This window comes from Phalacrocorax carbo, chromosome 9, assembly GCF_963921805.1.
Source record: "Phalacrocorax carbo chromosome 9, bPhaCar2.1, whole genome shotgun sequence".
NCBI lineage: Eukaryota > Metazoa > Chordata > Aves > Suliformes > Phalacrocoracidae > Phalacrocorax > Phalacrocorax carbo.
In genome coordinates this window covers 30,929,919-30,949,913 of record NC_087521.1, presented here as the reverse complement: position 1 = coordinate 30,949,913, position 19,995 = coordinate 30,929,919, and the positions used below count along the sequence as shown (strand labels likewise).

General features: G+C 43.5%; 1 protein-coding gene across 1 annotated transcript in view; it reads left to right on the top strand.

Annotated features, from left to right (window-relative positions):
* The window catches only part of RHOJ (ras homolog family member J), a 64,236-nt gene that overhangs the window by 27,829 nt on the left and 16,412 nt on the right, over positions 1 to 19,995 (top strand). Inside the window, exon 2 of the mRNA XM_064460965.1 lies at positions 18,524 to 18,582. Within this exon, the coding sequence (XP_064317035.1) occupies positions 18,524 to 18,582 (59 nt within the window). The remainder of the gene's footprint in view (positions 1 to 18,523; positions 18,583 to 19,995) is intronic.

Here is a 19,995-nt window from a genome sequence, read left to right as displayed (position 1 = left end):
CACAGCTGCTTTGGATTCCCTGCAAGCACCAGCCACAGTCAGGGGCCAGCAGCAAAGTTCAAGTATTAAATGATGCTTTTGACTCTTCATTGACCTGTGGAGCTGCATGATCTTCTAATAACCAGATTAGAGGTGCGTTACCTTTTTATATTAGGCAGGGAGAAAGACACCACAGCAGGAGTTTCCTAAAAATAGTGTAGAAACCAGGACCAGAATACCTTGCCAGCCTGCCCAGACACACAGACTAGCAGCAGGCTCCTGCTTTTGAGGCTGAACTGCTGCGTAACTCTTTAGGATGGCAGGAGATGTACCGATATTTCAATATCTAGGGTGAAGTGTTGTCCCTTCCCAGTGGTACTGGCAGCACTGCCTTGCAGACATCTCACTGCATGTGGACAGGATTAAGAACAGCTAGCAAAGACAGAAGTATGGCAAGTGAAGAGGGAAACGAGTCAAGAATATACACCAAACAGCAGCGTTTGCCATATGAGCCTCAGCAGTGAAGCGTGCCAGTTTGCATCAGACCAGGCTCACCACTGACCATGCAGTTAAATTGCCAAAAACAGCACTGTGCATCTCGGCTAGCGAGACAACTCGATCCATCCCACTCCCATGCCAGGCTGCTCTGTCACGTACCTCTGCCACGTAGTTGCTGCCTCTATTGGATTGGGGCAGAGGGATTTCCACCACTGCTTGTGATTCACGCTTCTTGCACTGGTTTTAAAGCAATGCAGTTATGTCAGCTGGCGGGGGAGATTCTGAAATGCAAGAAGGCTGCAATCCCACCTGTGCTTTCTCTTTTCCATCCTCCTCCAAATCCTGGTTCTGATTTACAAAGGATCCCTAATCCTTACATATCTCAACAGTCACTTAATCAATTACTTTACATGACCACCTCTAGCTCCAATCTAAGTTGACTCCAGGATGAAATAACCCAGGAAGTCACTCCCAGACTTCTGTCTCCAAATGGTCATTCTCCAGGAAGACCAGGAAGTGTTTTGATCTTGTCATATTTATATTCACTGAAAGAGCTGTCCATTTGCTCTAGCATCCCTCTAAGAACCATAACAAAATGAAATTCAACCCTGTCACTTGTATAAAGGTATGTGTGTCAAGCCAGAGAGAGCCCTGCTCTCCATGAGTATTCTCAGCGTTATTTAATAATGAAGGTATAGCATCCAGATACTACAGCTTAGTTTTTGGCTATGGTGATAAATGCTTTGAAAACAAACAAAGTGTCTGGATGCTAGAGGGGAAAGAGGTGAACAGCAAGTTTGGTTTGTACAGTAGGAGAGGGCAGTAATTGCAGTGCAACTATTGCATATAGTTGGCATATGCAGGGGATCAAATTATTAGAAATGGGACCTGTAAGCATACGGGCAAAAATAAAAAAGAGCTTAGGGCTGAAACCACAGTTGTTCAAACAAACGGGCTAATCACAGCCTCGGTTACACACAAATGTGCAGGTGCAGACTGATCTCAGCCAGCATCTGTGGAAAATGTCACTTGGCAAAGGAGCACATCACACGAAAGCAAATTCTGCGTGCGTGCACACAGAGCTCGCTGCTGGCAAGCTGCTCCAGGAGAGGGTCTTCTCCCGTCTGCTCTGCCTGGTGGCCTCATGAAGGGGCTGTGTAAAGGGTTCATTGTCAGGCAGCGCTGGGTCAGTTCAGGTACGGGCAGAGCTTGTTTACCTGACCCTGTAATAAATGCACCAAGCAGCACCTTCCTCATCCTCCCGCTCCCTGTTCCCATGCAGTCAAGGTTGCACAACCCTTTCTTTGCATCTGCTCCCTGCCTGGTTGCGTAAAACCTGCAGCCAAAATGAAGACACCATTTTATGCATTGGTTTTGTCCTGCTTCTGCTATGATTGCAGGAGCTCTGGATAACCCTGAGATCAAAGAAAAAGACAGAAAGACAGAGAAAGTGCACTAGGTGAAAACAGCTGAGTTTATTCTACCTTCGGCATTTTGTAAAGTGAAGATCTCCACCCAGCCTCCCTGTGACAGACATTGGATTGAAACAAGAACAGAAAAACATAGAAGGAAAAGAGAAAAGGTGCTTTGCTCAAAGCACTAAAAATATCAGCAATTAAAACAAAAATTGTGCTTGGTTGTTGTTTTTTTTTTAGCAGTGTTTTCAGGTTTTTGGACAAAGCTCTGTGGTCCACATTTGCTTCCTCTTTCCTTCCACTGTGTTTTGCCACAAGCCATAATTGAGCACACGATGTGGTCACTAATTGCAGAGCAGAGCTCCCCATTGCATCAGAGCCTTAGCAGGCAGCTGGGCAGACAGATTTACACATCCCAGAGGTACAGGATGCTTCCTCCACCTCCCGCAGGCAGCGTCAGAAAGGGTTTAGGACCAGCACCAACCTCCTCCTTGCATTTCTCTCCTGATGTAGCTTGGTGGCAGCTTTCCTTATATGGATGGATTTGAAAGCAGCCAAAGAGATACCCTTAATAACGCCAGTCTGTGGAGCAGCAAAGACCTCAGAAATCAGGGCTAGGGTTCGTACAGGAGAGCCCTGGCACTGCTATGATCCATGCAGCCATGCGCTCCCTCCCTTACAGCTCTGCTGAACGAGCGCTCAGCCCCAGAGCTCGCTGGTGCATGCTGGCATGAGCAAGAGGTGCAGTGCTAAATGGCTAAACCCACCCAAGAATCTCACAGCTTGCTTTTACCACCCTTTTTTTTTTCTTCTTTTACCTTGAGGACATTTAGGGCCAGGTAATAGAGTGCTCATCCACTGCTATAGGGAAATGACCTTATGGATCTGTGCTTGCTCAGCCATAAGCCAGCCTGGTTTGCTGCTGCCCTTCAAACTACCACTGGTTCTTTGCTGGACTTGTTTGAAACACTGCATGCTATTTTGTTCGCTCCATTTTCCGTGGAACCAAAGCTGAGGGTTTCTCAGTGTTTTCTCAATTTGTCACTATAATAATGCACAGAAACACTCAAACACCTTTTAAACTGCCAAAAATGTGCAAGGAAGAATGTTTTCCACGACTCAGCTTTTCTCCATGTGAAAGAGTCTGCTTCAGCCAAGCTTAGAGGTGTCTGAGTTAATATCTGTTTTACTTAATCTGGAAATCTGATTTCTTTGTGGATATACTTTCTGAATTAATTTCTGGGAGTCTGTCACACACGTTACTCTGACAGGTCAGGAACCAGGAAAAAATGTTACCTGATGAGTTCAGCTCTGGACAAAGTCAGCACAAGACCCCGAGGTGCCTCTTTATACAAGCATCAACACTGTTTCATTAAAAATCAATATAAAATTACAGCATGCCTGAAAAGTCAGCAATGTCCCAGCCACTAAAGAGAAGCAATCCCTGTCAGGCAGCTGTGGCCGAGGTAAGCACTTGCCCTGCTGATGTTCGAAATCCATTTCCAGCAGCAGCGATGTTTAGCAACTCTAATCTTGTTGTCAGGGAAATCAGCTCAGATGAAATATTGCAGGCGCTGTTGCTTTCCAAAAGCATGTGTGGGCAACATGCCCTGTGCTCTGTTGTTCCACACACCTGCAAGAGCAAAGGACCCAGGACGGTCCCACAGGGATGAGCAGGACACGACGGCCAGGCTCTGAGCATCACCCAGGGGCATGCGCTGCCTGCAACGATGGCCAAACCCAAAGACGTCTTCGTTTTGAGACAAAGCCACAGACTAAGGGTCAGGGTTTTGTTCCCCAGCTGCCCCCCGCTGCCTGGTGTGGCCCCAAAGAGCCACGTCCCCTCTGTGCACCTTGTTTCCCTTACCGCAAGACAGGAAATTTTCTTTCTCCACCTTCATTGTTGGCGTGTTTGCTCTGCAGAGCCGGGCTGGCCTCTGCCCGCCTGTTTGCACCGGCCTAATACAATGGAGTCGTAATCCGAGGTGTTGCCGTTGTAAAAATAGAAACAGAGAACAATGTCTTTCTTAAAAACAAGGCTTTTCATGTCTCTGGTTGTGTAAAATATGCTGCTTAAAATCCGTTTACTCTGCTAACCAGTAATTCAAATCAAAGGCGCAATTCAAATCAGACTTGGTAATCATTTGCAGGAAGTAGCTGTGGATTTTCTACTTCAATTCATTTCTCCTTTATTTGCATCATTCTGTGATTTTTCTTCAAAGTCCCTTTCCTCTGAAGTCAGATGTGATCCCCATTAATGGCACTTTCATGTAGCTAAAGAAATGTGTCAAGATTTTCTAATACAGATTAAAGCTCCAGAAAACAAGGGGGAATGAACTGATCTGCTCTCTGGAGAGCAGTGTGAAATAGAGAAAATTACCAGGCATGATGTTTAAAATGGTCTCTCAGAATTCCTCTTTTAAGAGCTGTGTATCTCAGTCAATCATTAAGCAGATACAAGCTTAAATAAAGCTAGGTGGAAAATAAATAAGATTTCTGCCAGATAAAAGAATAATTTGCAGAGATGCCAAATTTCATATTGCCTAATATTTTGATTTTTAATTCAGGTATATGCTGTTATCCTGTATTTTGCTGATTATGTTCCTTTCTTGCTTAAGGGAAGAAAGGAAATGTTATAAAAATAATCATTTCATCATAAAGTTCTGCTCCTCTGTGGCTAGTGACCATTGCTTTGTAAGATCAAAACATTTTAACAGCAATTTACATTAAAATATATACTGCTTGTTTCAAAATGAGTTCACTTCTTTTTCCAGCTACAAGATATTATGATTTATGTTTCTCCCAACAAAAAGTAATTCCTCTGAGCTCAGCAGAGCTGCCTCTGATGTTCACAAGGTGGAAGAAAAGGTGAATGAAATCTAATAAATCTTTTCAAGAGTAAATACAGTCTAAATGGAGTTACAGCTAACAGGGAGTGCAAGACATTCAGGAGATTCAGAATGAATTAAAGCATTAGATTTGATTCAAAAAATTGTGTTCAAGCATGGAATGATTAACAGAGAAGTTTAATTAATGTTAACTTAAGAGTTAGAAACTTAAAGAGCTTTGGTTAGAGCACAAACTCATTATGAATTCCTGTCATTTGGAAAAGCTCACATTTCAAAATTAATTTTCATTGTACATGAAGGTGAAAGTTTAAAAATTATAACATTTTCATAAAGGCTAACTTTCTATGAATAAAATAGTAAATAAACAGATCCACTGAAAAAAGAATCAAATATTTCACTCCAAAATTTTTAAATCAAAGTGGTGGTCACACCTAGCTGTGGCAGCCTTAGTTTTAATGCATTTGAAACAACCTGAAAATGTTGGACTCTATATTAAATGCCATTTTCACCATTATGAAAAGCACTCCATAGCAGCTGACAGGTGGGTCCAGGTACTCGTGTTTTGCCACACTCCCCATCCAGGCTGCACTGCCCATTGCCCAGCAAGCCACCGCCTGCTGCCCTGCCCACGGTGCCCCCCTGGTGTCCTGGGTCTGTGGGGCTGGATTCCCCTCAGGGGTTACTCCTCCCAGGGCAGGAGTCACCCCTCTCAGCACGTGTTACCGTTACGGCAGGGAAACAGCTTTACATAAACTGGTTCAGGTCTTTTCAACAAAGGGAACAGTTCAGGCCAGGGTCAGTTATTTCACATCATTTCACTTAATTTCTCCCAGTGGAAACTTCTGAACTCTTCTGTTGAAAGTGACAGCTTCCCATGGAATCTTCTGATTCTGTAGAAATCTCATGTTTTCTAGCTGAAAATTGGATTTATTTTTTCTGTTCAAAGGAAAAGCTCCTCTGGGCTCAGCTCAACCAGGCATTTCAGTACCTCTCCTGCACATCCAGGGCTGGGCTGAAGCCAACATGCAGCCTTTTGCTCTCCTGCAAGACCCAGTCTGTGCTGAAAAGGCCACCAAATCATCCATGGTGGTAGAAAACACCCTTCTTAGATCATGGGTTCCAGATCATGCTGTTGCATGATCATGCTTGAATAAAGGAGAAGGGTATCCCATGCTCAGGTTTGCACTCACCATCTCTCCCTTTCACATGCCCACACAGAAACACACAGAGGGTTAAGACCAGGCATTTCATCCATCTGCATCTGTTGCTTTTTCAACATTACAATCACTTCATTGTCTGCAGCGGCTGCCACACTGGAGAGGAAAGTGGAAGGCTTCTCAGCAGGACGTAGAGAAAGCATTAAGAGTGCTTTGATGGCAGCCAAGAAAAAAAAAAATTCCTAACTTCAGATTTTCTTATCAAAAACTTTAAATATTTCCAAGATTTTTGTTTGCGGTGTTTAACATTTCTGCTTCCTAAGTCATATAGGTTTAGAGCTGCTGCACAAATGTTTGGCTAATCCCTGCAAGGTGCAGGGTAAATAGCAGCTGAAGTTTGGTCCTGGTGCTAAGTACAACAGGCCTGATTCTGTTTCTGAGAAACGCAAAGCAGAAGCAGAATTTCTGTCCTGGTCCTCCTTGGGTTCAGGAACAGGCACTTTTCTTTTAAAGCCCTTTCAAGCAATGCCTCATGGGGAAACACACACAAAAAAAGACGGCATTAGGTCAAACCTAAACAAGATGCAGACAAAGCATCAGAGAGGCTGATGTTGGAATGGGCCTCAAAATGTCATTTAATCTTTCCCCTGCCCAAAGCAGGATTGACAGTATGTAAAATGTCAGCTACGGAAGCACTGGAGTTTGGGCAAACCTAACGCTCCTGAGCTCTCACACTTACCTTAGCATGCCATGGAATGCATCACACTGGAGACAGCTAGATTGAGTTCAGTGTGCCAAATGTGCCCCTGCCCCAGCAGTTCACAGTTCAGCAGATCAGATGCTATTTGAAGCTACCCTCAACGTAACTTAAACCCGAGGCACCACCCTGCTCTCTGAGCAGGAGAGCAGGTCCGACTGCAGGTGCCTTGCTCAAATGCACATGGCAGTGCCTGGGGGGGACACACACGTACAAAATGTGCCACCCAAAACACCTCGGCCCATCACTAGCCACATATTTGCATTAGGTAGAGCAGCTAGCTGAGGGCAGATTCGGTCAGCTTGCCTGGCACCTGAGTGTAAGGAATAGGAAACCCAGGCTTTTTGCACAGACGGTAGCTACTAGTGGCTACTTCCTGGTTTATATTCCTGCACGTCAATTATATTTCCCCTAATATCAGGCTGTTATGGAAAACACACTCCTGTCCCCTTCTGTGTACATTATAGATAAATTTTTCTTCCTTTCTAGCTTTGGCATCCGTACTTTCTGTAGAACATGCTGGCAAACAGAGAAGCTGTTTTTCCCCTAAATCACGTCCAGCGGCAGCAGGATGTGCCGTAGTACCCTGAAAGCTGTAGCACCAGTGATGCTGCTGGGGTAACATCCCTCCCCCACTCTGACGCAGCCTCCAGGACAGGTTTATCTTAGCTCCGTGTCCCTCACTCCATGGCTGTTCTACCACAATTACCAATGCTGATTAATGTGGGGCGATACTGAGAACCAGCATGGCCAGCACAGACCATCTGCCCAAGAGACCCCTTAGCCACTCTTAGCCAGGAACTCTTCAGGAACACAAGAAACAAAATGTCCCCAATTTGTCAGCCTCAAAGTCCTCGGAGAATTCAAGCCACTAAAGTCATAGCTGCTGAAGATTAAAATGCTTTTGCTGAGGTCTCTTTCTCACCAAGCACCTGGGACCTCTGTCAAGTAAAAGCATAGGGTCTTCTGCCAGTATAAGCCACTACACTACAGCTACTCCATCATCTGAAGATCCAGCCTGCAGTGAGGACAACCTGTCCACTGCAGAGCAGAGCTTCCGTGCCTTTCCATCAACATTATCTGTTCCCACCACCATCTAACCCAGACCAAGGCAGATCACCAGAGATTTTAGGAAGACACTGTTACAGCGAAGAGCCCGTGCTCTTAGGCAGCAATGCCGCTCCAGACTGCTTTCCTCTCCCTTCAAGGCAAAAAAACCCAAAACCTAGCTCTGACCCTTGAGCAGTGCAAGGAGAGAAGTAGGGGGGAGCTGCCTTAATTCCCATCAACCACGCAGCAAGCATTGTCCTCCCACGCTCTGGACTTATTTTGTGAAACGCCCTGCGGATTGCCTGGACATATTTCAGTGAGATTTATCTCATTTTGTGACTAATCTTCCAATTATTCTGATGCTATTTACCAAGTCTCATGTTCCCTTGATAACCAGATGCTTGACATAACTTTGGAGATAGTCTTTTCCCCAGCACCCGGTTGCAGTTGGAGGAATGACTTGTTGCCTTACACGGACAGAAGAGACGGGCTAGGCAAATGGTCAAAAGCTCCCTTTATTCCCACTTTTTCTCCGTGGAGTAAAATTCACACTCCTTGATCTGCTTAGCATGACCCCAGCATCACTGTTAGAAGATTCTAAAAGCATCTTTCACATAATTGGGTTTCAGTAATCAGTTGATTTAAAGAGCCTTGACTGACTTTGTCTGTCTTAAAATAAACTGAAAATGCCGTAGCATCTGGTCTTTTGCAGGTCAGGTCAGCATAGATAGTTAAAACACTCCAATTATCAGTTACTCTCTAATAATCTCAAAGACCTACCACCTTTGCTATTGACTTGAGCCCAGCTCTAGATGAACATATATTCCTAGACATTCTGCTATAGTGATGGAAGCTTTAAAAATATTTAGAAAAGCTAAAAATATAGATATAAATAATAATCCACATTCTGCCTTTCATTTTTTGGATAGGCTTACATTGCAGTTACAGCCAAAGTTTTGTTCTTTCATGCATCTCAATGCCACAAACAATCACGTGGTCTCAGGAATGGCACTTCCCTTCCATTGGGGTTAAGAAGATATCTAATAGTGTTCATTGTTTAGGAACAACCATAATGTTTTTAATAATAAGTTCAGGTTCTATCTATCTGTATTAGTGCTATATTTGTTCCTCTGTCTAACATTTTCTTGGATTTAGTGCTATTACTTTCAGTAAAAATACCCTCAATTAGAGTATTATTGAAATGCACACAGCAGAGTCTATTTGCCTGCAAATTTAATGCATTTACCTAGGCAGCTATTATTAATTTCTACCTCAGGAGCAGAATTGCCTTCCATGGTGACAGCTGATGGTGCACAGTGAGCTGAAACTCTCAGGAAGCACCTCCCAGTCTGCTGCGGTGCACAGCCCTCTATTTAAGACAGAATGAAATCTAACAAAGCACTGTCTTGGACACAATGTCAATTGTCCTTCAATTCCCCAAGCACTATAATCATGTTAGCCTTTTCCATCTAGCACAGCTTTGCACAGCGTTAAGGTCCCAAGAGCTCCCTCAGGACTGTATTACTGGAGAAACTGGGCAGAGCTTTCCTTGCAAACAGAGACCCCAAGGTTCCTCGGACTTTGCTATCAGCGAAGCTGAATTTGTTCAAGGATTGATTAGCACAGCAGTAACTCACAAAGAAGCAGGGGAAATCCTCCAGTGCTGATTTTACAAACAATGAGGTCAATGATTCTGATAAATCAAGTTCATTCATGCTCTCTATAAATAAGTAATGTCCCAGGCTGGGAAGAAGCTGGCTCATGTTTTACTGTTGCGCTTGTTCTGAAAGCTTTGGGAATTTCCATTCTCTTTCATCCATTTCTGGACCAGATTTATTCTGCTTGATCTTCCTAATCCACCTCCACTGTTTTTGTGTTCTTTGTCATGTAAGCTGGCCAATGCTAAAGTCTGACCTCTCAATGCATTTTGAAAGATTTACAGCATTTCGTATCAGCTGCTTGAATAAACAGGACTGGTGGACTAGTACATCTCTTCTGTTTGCTGTCTCTGCATAGCAAATACGCAGCTGTGAAGAGCTGTAGCCTTTTTGCTCTCAAGATGCTAAAAAACCCACATAGTACAAGTCATGAATCTTCCTATAGGATGACACTGTCTAGATGAATCTATTCCTGTTGCAGAATGGGACTATAGAGCTGTCATCTTTTGTCAGCCTGCTTCCCCTACACGGCTGCAACGCAAGTCAGGTTGGCATTTTCCCACCAATTCCACTGGAATCCTCAAACCTGTACGGATGAGGCAGAGGGGAGGGGGTGTCCCTTGCCCTTGCCACACATGAGAAATGAGAGTCCAAGGTGAAGAGCAATCCCTATAAGCGATGGAGAGTTTCTGGAAAGGAGACATTGAAAAGAGTTCTCTGATGCTTCCAAAAGTACCTGAAATGTCCTGCTGCAAAAGCTTGTCTCTGCATAGTCAATCCCAGACTTCCAAAAGTCTTTAACATTGACTTCCATACCAATGAGGGTGCTGCATGAGCATGACTAGTCGTCTCCCCTTATGTGAGACACCTTCAGTGAGCATTTGAGTTACAGTCTCCATGTTTTCCATGCAACCGTAAAGTTAAAAAGACTATAATAAAAAGCCTTACAAATACAAAAGGCAAGAATGACTTGACTTAAGAAAAGCATGAATTACTGGAAGACTCATTAAATAATGAGAACAATCAACAAATGCAAGCTTTAGATCAGCTGTTGAGGGATGACAGGTGGAAATAGGAAAATCATGTTACCTCTGGCTAGATCATTAGTGAAACCATTTCTAGACCTCTCTGTCTAGTCCTAGCAACTGCTTGAAAGAATTTGGAAAAGAGGTACAAGAATGATCTAAGAACAAGAAAATATGCCTTGTAGGAAGACACTAGATAAGCTATTTAGAGCAGAATAAATGATGCTATGAATCCTATCCGGCTTTAAAATCACTAAATGTCTGTGGCCTAAAGACAAAGCAGCAAATTCCTCACCACCTCATTAGACCAAGAGCTACACTGAGTGAAATCAGCTGAATCCAGGCCCCGGAGGCCTCTCTGTGCTCCCACCGTGGGGAGCAGACTGGAAATGTTTTTCAGATATTGTAAGTATCAGATGGGCAAAAGTATTTGCTCAGCAGAACATAGATCTCATCCATTGATGAGGTGGCAGAAAATGGTGAGGTTTACACAGAGCCCTTCCTTTGAAAAATGCTGGCTATCAGAGGCCTGTACAAGCTAGTGGTAGATGATTACAGGACCAATTAAAGAAAGGAATTTAGCACAATTTAAATCTAACGTTACATATTTAGGCCAATTACAGGGCAAAATAGCACATTTTTGTTTTTTCTTTCAGAAAGAATATAGTTAAGCTGCAGGATAAGTCTGATGTAGCAAATCAATTTGGCTGTAATCAAATCTTGTTTGTCATGAAGGAGGAAATGGAGGAACATGCCATGAGCAACGTGTGACTCACTCAATTTCCTGGGGATGACCCTCATGTGTGGAAGTGAAGAACAGCCCAGGCTTGAGTCACAGGGCACTTGCAGATCCTGGTTGAGCCAAGGGTCCTATAATACCAGCTTTTATTGGCCCTGGGAGTGCTGACCACATGATGTAGCACTGCATTTAGTCAAAGCAAAAGGAATATTTCCAAGGAGAAACACTTCAGGGATAGTCTTCTAGCTAAAGGAGCAAACAGTCATTAGAGCTCAACTGAATTGATTGTCACTCCTGGTCTGAATGATGGGGACATGTCATTAAGGTCTTTCTTACTTTTTATTTTGGACCAGCTTCCTTTGGTGCATGCCAAATTGCCATATTACTACGCATTTGCAAGTTTCCTGAGCATTCCCAGCTTCAGCTGCAGCCATGTAACATCTCCCGAAGACAGGTCCACAGCAGCTAAAATAAAGTTCCCCAGACACTGACCCAACCAGAATCAAAGCAGCATGTGAGAGATTAATCCCTGGCAGCCCTATCCCTATTTTCTTCACCTGGAGCAACCAAAGAAAGATATTTCTGAACACAAATATGACCCAAAGTAGGATTCATAAATCACCTGGAGCACTTAGAAGGTGCTACAAAAATGCACTGCCCACATTTGCTTTACTTTCCTGTTGAATATTCAAAGCTGCTCTTTCTTAAAGCCTGGCATACATAGTTCCAGTTCAGTTACTTAGATGCCTGACTGTTAGGGGAACAAAAGGGAATTAGAGACCTAAATGTCTCTGAGGATGTCTGAGTTTCAGTCCGTAGATGGAACATAACAGGGATCCTTACATTTCAGCCACAGAGACCCTATGCGGTACAAAAAGAAAACAATTTATAAAGAAGATTTTTAAAAATTGTTCTTCTTCAAACAAACTCCTACAAAAACACTCCTGTCCTGCCTGGGGTAAGCCCCAGAGAGCAGCAGGCATCTGCAAAGAGGAGGGGGATTCCAAGTTTATTATGAAAGCTTTCACAGAACTATATTCAGGAAGGAAGGAAAATGTTACCCAGCAAGCAAACATATTGTCAGAATCTCCAGGGATATCAGCTACTGGCGAACACACCACATTCAGCATACCGAAAACTTCACTTCACAGAAATCGCTCTGAAAGGTGCCAGAGGAAGGAACCCGAGGCCCGTGAGACGCCCTGGCATTTGCTGCAGTCCACAGACAATGCATTTGTTCTTGAAGATACAGTCTGGACTTGCGTCGTGCCTCGCAAAGATGATTACCCTATCAGAGAAGGAGTAAAACACCCTGGGGAAGTCATTGACCATTGCGTCCTCCTGAGGACTTCAAATTAAACCTCAAGTCTATGCCAAGGAAAACACACAAAAAAAACCCTCTTAATTGCAGGCGGACTCTATATGAATGACTTGACAATTATTCTGGTAAAGAACATGGAGGAAACTGGGAACAAGTTGTTCAGGAATTGCTGAAAATGTTCTGATCTTATAGGTTGGTGTTGCAGCAGATTTTGGCCATATTCACAAGGGAGAAGGGATATCACCTTCCTCTGTGTGCGCGCGTGCACAACATATTTTAAAGACAAAAATATTGCTTAGCTTATTTCTCATTACTATCCTCCCTCCTTAGTATCAGATCTGTATTTAACACTGGTCAGAACCAGTTATAGTTTCATGTAAAGCTTCACCCAACAAATACATGCAGGAGCAAAGAATTTTGGTTTGAAGTAACGTTGTGGAACTGGGCACAAGCTGAAGCCAGGAGTTTAAACCAGTATTGTCCCCTCTTAAGTGAGGCCTGTATGAACAAGCACCTTTGTAAGTGAAAGGAAATCTGTAAGGCACACATGTAAAGAGCTTTCTACTGGAAATGAAAAATTTGGTCAAGCATCTACCCATCCCTTAAAGAAGTAAGAACCCAAATCTGGCATCTAACCTCCACTGCAGCTGGCCAAAAACTGCTCTTTTGTGCATCTTCTGATTTTACCCTTTTTCCAGCTGAAAAAGAAACAGATTCTGGCATTTCTACAGCCAGCAGGTAAACCAGAATTGCAGTTGTTCTTATATTGGTGGCCATTCCTCTTTGTTAAGTAACATGCATCTGGAACATGTTATCATAGCGAACAGACGAATGCACAAACTTAGCAGAGCTTGCTGACAAGGGCAGAAGATGGCCCTTGTGAAAGTTTGAGGCTTGATACAGACTAATGTGACCAAAAAAAAAAGAGAAAGCCTTTGCATCCAGGCAGGTGCTACCATCTCTGCTTGCTGTCACACTCCTGGCATCTCTCTCCAAAATAGCTGGACCTTAATTTGTTAGCAGAAAGGCACTCGAATAAATTGATGACTTCTCCCATGTGGTATCACATTAAACATTGCCTAAGCTATTCTGTGTATTCTGGCTAATGGTTTCACAGTCATTTGGTTCTGCAAGCACTTCTTCACAGCCATGGAAAAATTCCCCATGATGTGCATATCCACGCTCCTGTACAACGGCTAAGTGCATCTGAGCTATTGCATCCTAGTCTGGTGTCATACTGGAGACTTACATGTTGCTTTGCACTATTAATGATAAGAGGATCTCACAGAGGAGCAGATAATTTATTTCTGTCAGTGCAGGCCATGAATGTTGCTGTTGTGAGGCTGAAGGGCTCTTCCAAGGGAAAATTCAGTCCCACAGAGTTACCAGGGCTTTGCTATGAGCAAATGAAATGCAATGGGGCAAGAGTTTGGCAAAGATTGATCATTGACAGGTGGATCTAGGGCAACCTGTGCAACAAGAATATCAACAAAAATTGTCATATTGTCCCCAGGAACACAAACTAATCACTTATTTAAAAACAGAACTCCCGGCTCAGACCGGTTTATGGTCCACACCCCAAATCCAGCCCACACAATAACTCCACCTAGCACCTTGCTTTTCTGCTGTGGCCTTCAAGTGGGACAGCGTCTTTCAGAGCTCTGTGTTGAAGCCCAATAGCAAAACCCCCAGGCACACAGACCTGCCGCAAAGCCCTGGAGGTGACCCAAAATAGTTACTCAAATTCTAGCAAGCAATACCCAGCTAATTTATGATCTAACTAACATTTTTAAAGCAGTGTTTTACACATCCTGCACTTGGTTAAAACCACCCAGTGAAATGAGGAAAACATCTGCCCCCTCGCATAGTCTGATGCAACCCAGACTGGAGCCAAATGAGAACCAGGGCTGTGCAAGTATTCAGCCACATTTTACTGCAGTCCCCGCTGCACTTGGTGTTAAAGGCCATGTCATTTCAGTGCTTAATCAGTATATCAATATGGCCAATAAATGGCAAGGAGATTTCATATTTATCTTGTTACTCTAAGATTGATCATAAAGCAGAGTTCACAAGCCTGTAAAGGAGCCTGCATTACCCCCAGTGACTGGGAAGGAACTCCGTGTTGGCTTCCCATAGGCTTGGCCACTGAGAGAACAGGAAAAGATAAGTAAGACAGTAAGTAAAAGTAAACTGAGATAAAGCCAAAAGTAAGGCCTACAAAACTAGCAGAGCAGTCTCAGCTCATAAATACGACCTACCAAGTGGACATGCCAAACAGCCTTTTGCCTGACAGAGGTGGACTGATAAACCTTTAGTATAAAAATACCGTGATGTTTTCACAGGCAAGAGCCATTTATTTTGACATCTGTTTTGCCTGCATATGACTGTGGTGGAAATTTCAGCACCAATACATTAATCTAGACATTGCTGTTTCAAGAACCAGTGATTATTTGAATTGTCAGTGTGAGCCACTGCATTCAGAGCCAGGAATCCAAAGACAGCACTTTGCCTGTTGCTGAAGTTTAGCCAACAAGACAGTTTTCCCTGGGTGGTACCTGTAAACTTCAAGAGGTGATGTGGACAGGAAGGATATCTTCTGATGATGAGATAGTTTCGAAGAATCACAAGAAGAAAGAATACAGAGGTTGATGAGGAAAAAGAAAAAGAAAAAGAAAAAGAAAAAGAAAAAGAAAAAGAAAAAGAAAAAGAAAAAGAAAAAGAAAAAGAAAAAGAAAAAGAAAAAGAAAAAGAAAAAGAAAAAGAAAAAGAAAAAGAAAAAGAAAAAGAAAAAGAAAAAGAAAAAGAAAAAGAGAAAGAAAAAGAGAAAGAAAAAGAGAAAGAAAAAGAGAAAGAAAAAGAGAAAGAGAAAGAGAAAGAGAAAGAAAAAGAGAAAGAGAAAGAGAAAGAAAAAGAAAAAGAGAAAGAAAAAGAGAAAGAAAAAGAGAAAGAAAAAGAGAAAGAAAAAGAGAAAGAGAAAGAAAAAGAAAAAGAAAAAGAAAAAGAAAAAGAAAAAGAAAAAGAAAAAGAAAAAGAAAAAGAAAAAGAAAAAGAAAAAGAAAAAGAAAAAGAAAAAGAAAAAGAAAAAGAAAAAGAAAAAGAAAAAGAAAAAGAAAAAGAAAAAGAAAAAGAAAAAGAAAAAGAAAAAGAAAAAGAAGACTAAGAAAAAGAAGACTAAGAAAAAGATGAAGAAAAATAAGAAAAGAAAAAGAAAAAGAAAAAAAAAAAACCAACCAAACAAAAAAAAAACACAAAAAAGGAAGAAAAAAAAAAGACTGGTGCCATGTAGAAATTCACAGCAGGACCCATGAGAGGCAGGATGCTGTAAGAAGAATTAAAATGTGATGTGCAAGCTGGGTAGACTCAGTGTGTATTTTTCCAAAAGCTCTTGCATTTCCTAGCCCTTGTGTATGCGAAGAGTAATGGTAGGACACCGCCAGCCTCTTTATTCCTCCTCAGCATCTCCCAGAGGTCACCAAAAGCCAAACTGAACAGTACAAACTATCAATAATTTCGGTGTGTGGCTCCACAGGCTTGTTGCAAAATATCCACCTTAACTTCATGGCCCACAGAGCACAGGTAATAATAGTTCAGGAGCTGCTGCAGCAGGTCTTTCTAGCAAAGCATAGCACATCTGTATCAGACTGGACCTCCAGCCAAACAGATTATCTCCAAACCGTATTAACTACTGGAACAAGACAGCAATTTGCATCTGCACCAGGGCTTTTTGCTAGTGTAGCTCTGTCAGTCAGGTGCCACCAAGAGATGGGCCAGCAAAGCTTCGCAGCAGCCTGAGCCTGGACAGAGTAAATTTCAGTGTGACTTCTGAGTTTTTAAAACACTGAATACCTGAGCTGATCTTCTGCAAGCAGGGCCCAGCTCAGTTTGCTTGCACTCAGAGTTAGCCAGCATGAGAGGCAAAGCTGGATAACTATGTCAGTACTGACATATGGCAAAAGTCTTTCCATATTCATCGTACACATTACATCATTTGCACCTCTGTGCACCCCACGGCCACACAGTTGCCATCTGAGCATCCTGTTTTGGAGGTGCTCTACAGACTCCACACAAATTCAGCCAAGGACTGACAGTGGGACTGATGCTCTTGTGCAGTCCCAAAGACCACCTTGGCCAGCTGAGCACTGCATAGCTAATGCATTGCAGCTCAAATATTGCCTTCAGCTGAAGGGTACATCTTCCCTCAGTCAGTTTCTGAGCAGAGAAAAATCAGCAGAACAGGTCTGGCTCCTGCACTTCTTGGCATGTGGGCAGGTTGAAGGCTGGGCAGGGTTGCAACTAGAAGAAACCTCACACCTCCCAGCTGCCTCCCATAAGCTGTGCAGGGCCACCTGTGGCCCCATTGCTTCTGAGAAGGGAGCTAAGAAAAGCAAGTGTATTGTCAGTAGACTTATACAGTTCATACCACTCTTGGGACATTTTGAGACTCCCTACACCACAAAGAGCTGAAAACCAGGGCTCTGGGGAGGTTTTTTTAAATTTGTTTATTCAAGTCAGGTTGAAGGAAAGGGATGGGGCATCTGAACTCTCTCCTGTCTGCGTTGGTACCCATCTGGTACCCACCCCGGTAGCTCTTTCCTGGGCTCTTCCACCCCTGGACATCCATGCTCAACAGCCAGCCCCATCTTGAGTTCCCCTGGGAGCTGCACTGTGTACGAGCTACCTCCTGAACTGAGGAGCGGGAGGAGGCCTCTCGCCCCCTTTCCCAACTTCTCTTTCCCCTGCACATCACAAGGCAGCCCCACCAGCCACTGAGTGCTGCCCGTCCGGCTCTCATCAGCGAGTCTGGTCCATGCTGTGGCTTTGTACTTTCAGGATGTCAGTTTTGTTCTGTTTATATGCTTTGCAAGCATATAAACTTTGCAAGCAAGTAAAGCTGCTGACTAATCAGTCTGTCCAGCCACACTAACAGACACTTCAAGTCTAAGAGGTTCCAAACAGGACATTGTTCCCCAGTGCAGGAGCTATTAACTTCTATAAACTGGTGGGTGCTTTTCTCCTACAAAAGTCTTGTCACTTTCAAAAAAATCAGGAAGAACCTGTGTGATGTTTTCAAGCCTCCTCTTTGCCAAAAGTAACTATTAATCTTTCCCAGTCCTCATTAGTGGCAAGTTGTGATCAACCGATGGGCACCAGTATTAGCCCCGCTCCACCCCAGCCACAGCTCTATGTTCATTCCAGCCATTTGCCCTCATGTTTTAAAACAAATAATAGTCCACGGGCTGCGAGAATACCATTATTTTGAGAAACTTTCCTGACGAACATTTAAAGTCTTCGTGTTGACTAATGAGTGGAACTGGATTCCCTCCCTTTCTTTCCAGTTGAGTAGTAATGATTTAAGCAGATCAACTGGTTAACTAAATGTCATTAACACAGATTATACCCTTTATACAAAACAGCACTGATTACAAAGATCAGCTAATAACAAGGTTCATCCAAAGGCAATGAGAAAACATTTTCATCAGTGTCAGTGGGCTCAAAATGAAGTTCAAAGTGAATTGTACTAATGGAGTAAACACGATGAGTGCGATCAATAAACTAAGCCATGCTTTCCTTCATTTGCAACAGAATCTGTTCAACATCCCCACAAATATTAGTGCTCCTCTTCCTTCCCATCCTTCAAAGCACCCACCACACAGCCCCATATGTTAAGCACTGCCACCTTCCTTTGCACAGCACAGGAGAGGAGAGGTTGCCCTGACAAACCTATACAAAGCTTATGGCGGAGAGGCAGGAATCCTGTGCGTTCAACTCCTAGCACCTCCTGGGGGCCGCGGGCGGCTGCAGAGGCAGTAGCAAATGCGCACTGGTCTCTGGGTCCCTGATAGCAGCAAGGTGCGTGGCTCTTCTGTCTGTGAAGAAATAAGATCTTGGCATAAAATATTTGCTTCTGTTGCGACTTTAGGCTGCCTTCCATTTGCGTTGAATCTATGTGCTCGGTTTAGGATGAACATGCCAATGGGTCTAGCACAGGGGTGTATTGGCATTTTAGGATTAAAACACACAAAAATGAGGCCACTGGCTTGTGCCTAAATAACATCTTTTGTTTCTCTCTTCCAGTAACTGTCACTGTGGGAGGACAGCAACACTTGCTGGGACTTTATGACACTGCAGGGCAGGTAAATTACTGCAAAACATGTATAAGTTTCCTTTTCTATGGTTTGTTTGTTATTACCATCTAATGGAGCTTGTAGTTCATGCTGTTTGCGGGGGGAGGGGGAGTTTACAAATGTTAACAACCAGTTGTGAGTTGTAGTGGTTGAACTGCTGAGCTTCGCCTTTTTATTTTCTACATAGAGATTTTGTTCTGATTCAGTAACAAAACACACAAATACACTCATCCCTAAGACTGCGTTTTTTCTAAGCAAAAAACTAAAGCCTGATTATGCTGTTCAACCTCCCATATATCCACCTCCTACTGCAAATATGACGTTTCATGTAAAGTCAGTGTTTTCTTACATTTACCACATGGTGGCATTGAAGATACAGAGAAGAATTCCCATTTCCAAGATGAGAAAACTAATCTAATACAGCATCAGCCTATCAGTCACCAGCTGTTGACATTTTAAATGATAACCCAGCCAGATTGGCACCCATCTGTGCATCCGTCTCCCAGGACAAGGGTGTTCATTACAGGAGAGTCTGTACCCCATGCTTACTTACATATATAATGCTTTTACTTTTTCTTCCACTGTCCACAGTCTGATACAGTGTGCTTATACTAAAAGTTTGCCGAAGAGCTCTGGTCTATGGGCTGATTTCACCCCCTGGAGAGGAGGAGAGGGTACTTCTCACAGCCTTGCTCTGCCAGTAGAAGGGCAGAAAACGGTACAGGGAGCAACACATTTTCATGGGGAAATTTCCCTCTCCTACCTCCAGCTGCCAGCAACTGGCAGATTAAGGGACCGCCATCCCCACAGAAACTTTGCAGAAAATCACCTGCCAAGAAGGGAGGGAGCAGGTCCTGTGTCCCTCCCACCCTGGGAGGGCTGGAACCCACATCCACCAGCTCCTCCAGTCAGAGCTGGCACTGGAGGCAGCAGGAGAGGAAAGCAGATTTGGGAGCCTGCTTCAGCCTCTGGGACCCAGCAGCTCTGGATTCTGGGCTTTGCTTTCAGGAGCACTTCTTGGCTGTGCTTTTTTTTGGCTATAACTGACTGCTATGAAATGCATGAACAATGCAGAAGGGGACCCTCCTGTCTGCAGAAGGCCACTTACTACAGCACATACTTTGCAGCAGTACGCAGAGAGGTCAAAAACCATATCAGGACAGACTGCCACTTTCAGAAAAACCTGCACTCAGCAGCACTGGGGCTTTTATGCTTTGGGTTTTGCTTTTTAAAATTTTATTCCTATCACATGTCTGTAGGAAGCAATGGCCACTTCAAAGTTAGCTTGGTGTTACTTAGAGCCCGCCCCTCCTTTCTATTTACATGGTGCAAACAGATGATCCAAAAGCCAGTCCCACAATATAACCCAAGTCCTTGTCCCATGTTCAATGCATGTTCAATTCTCTATTCTGTGCTCACAAA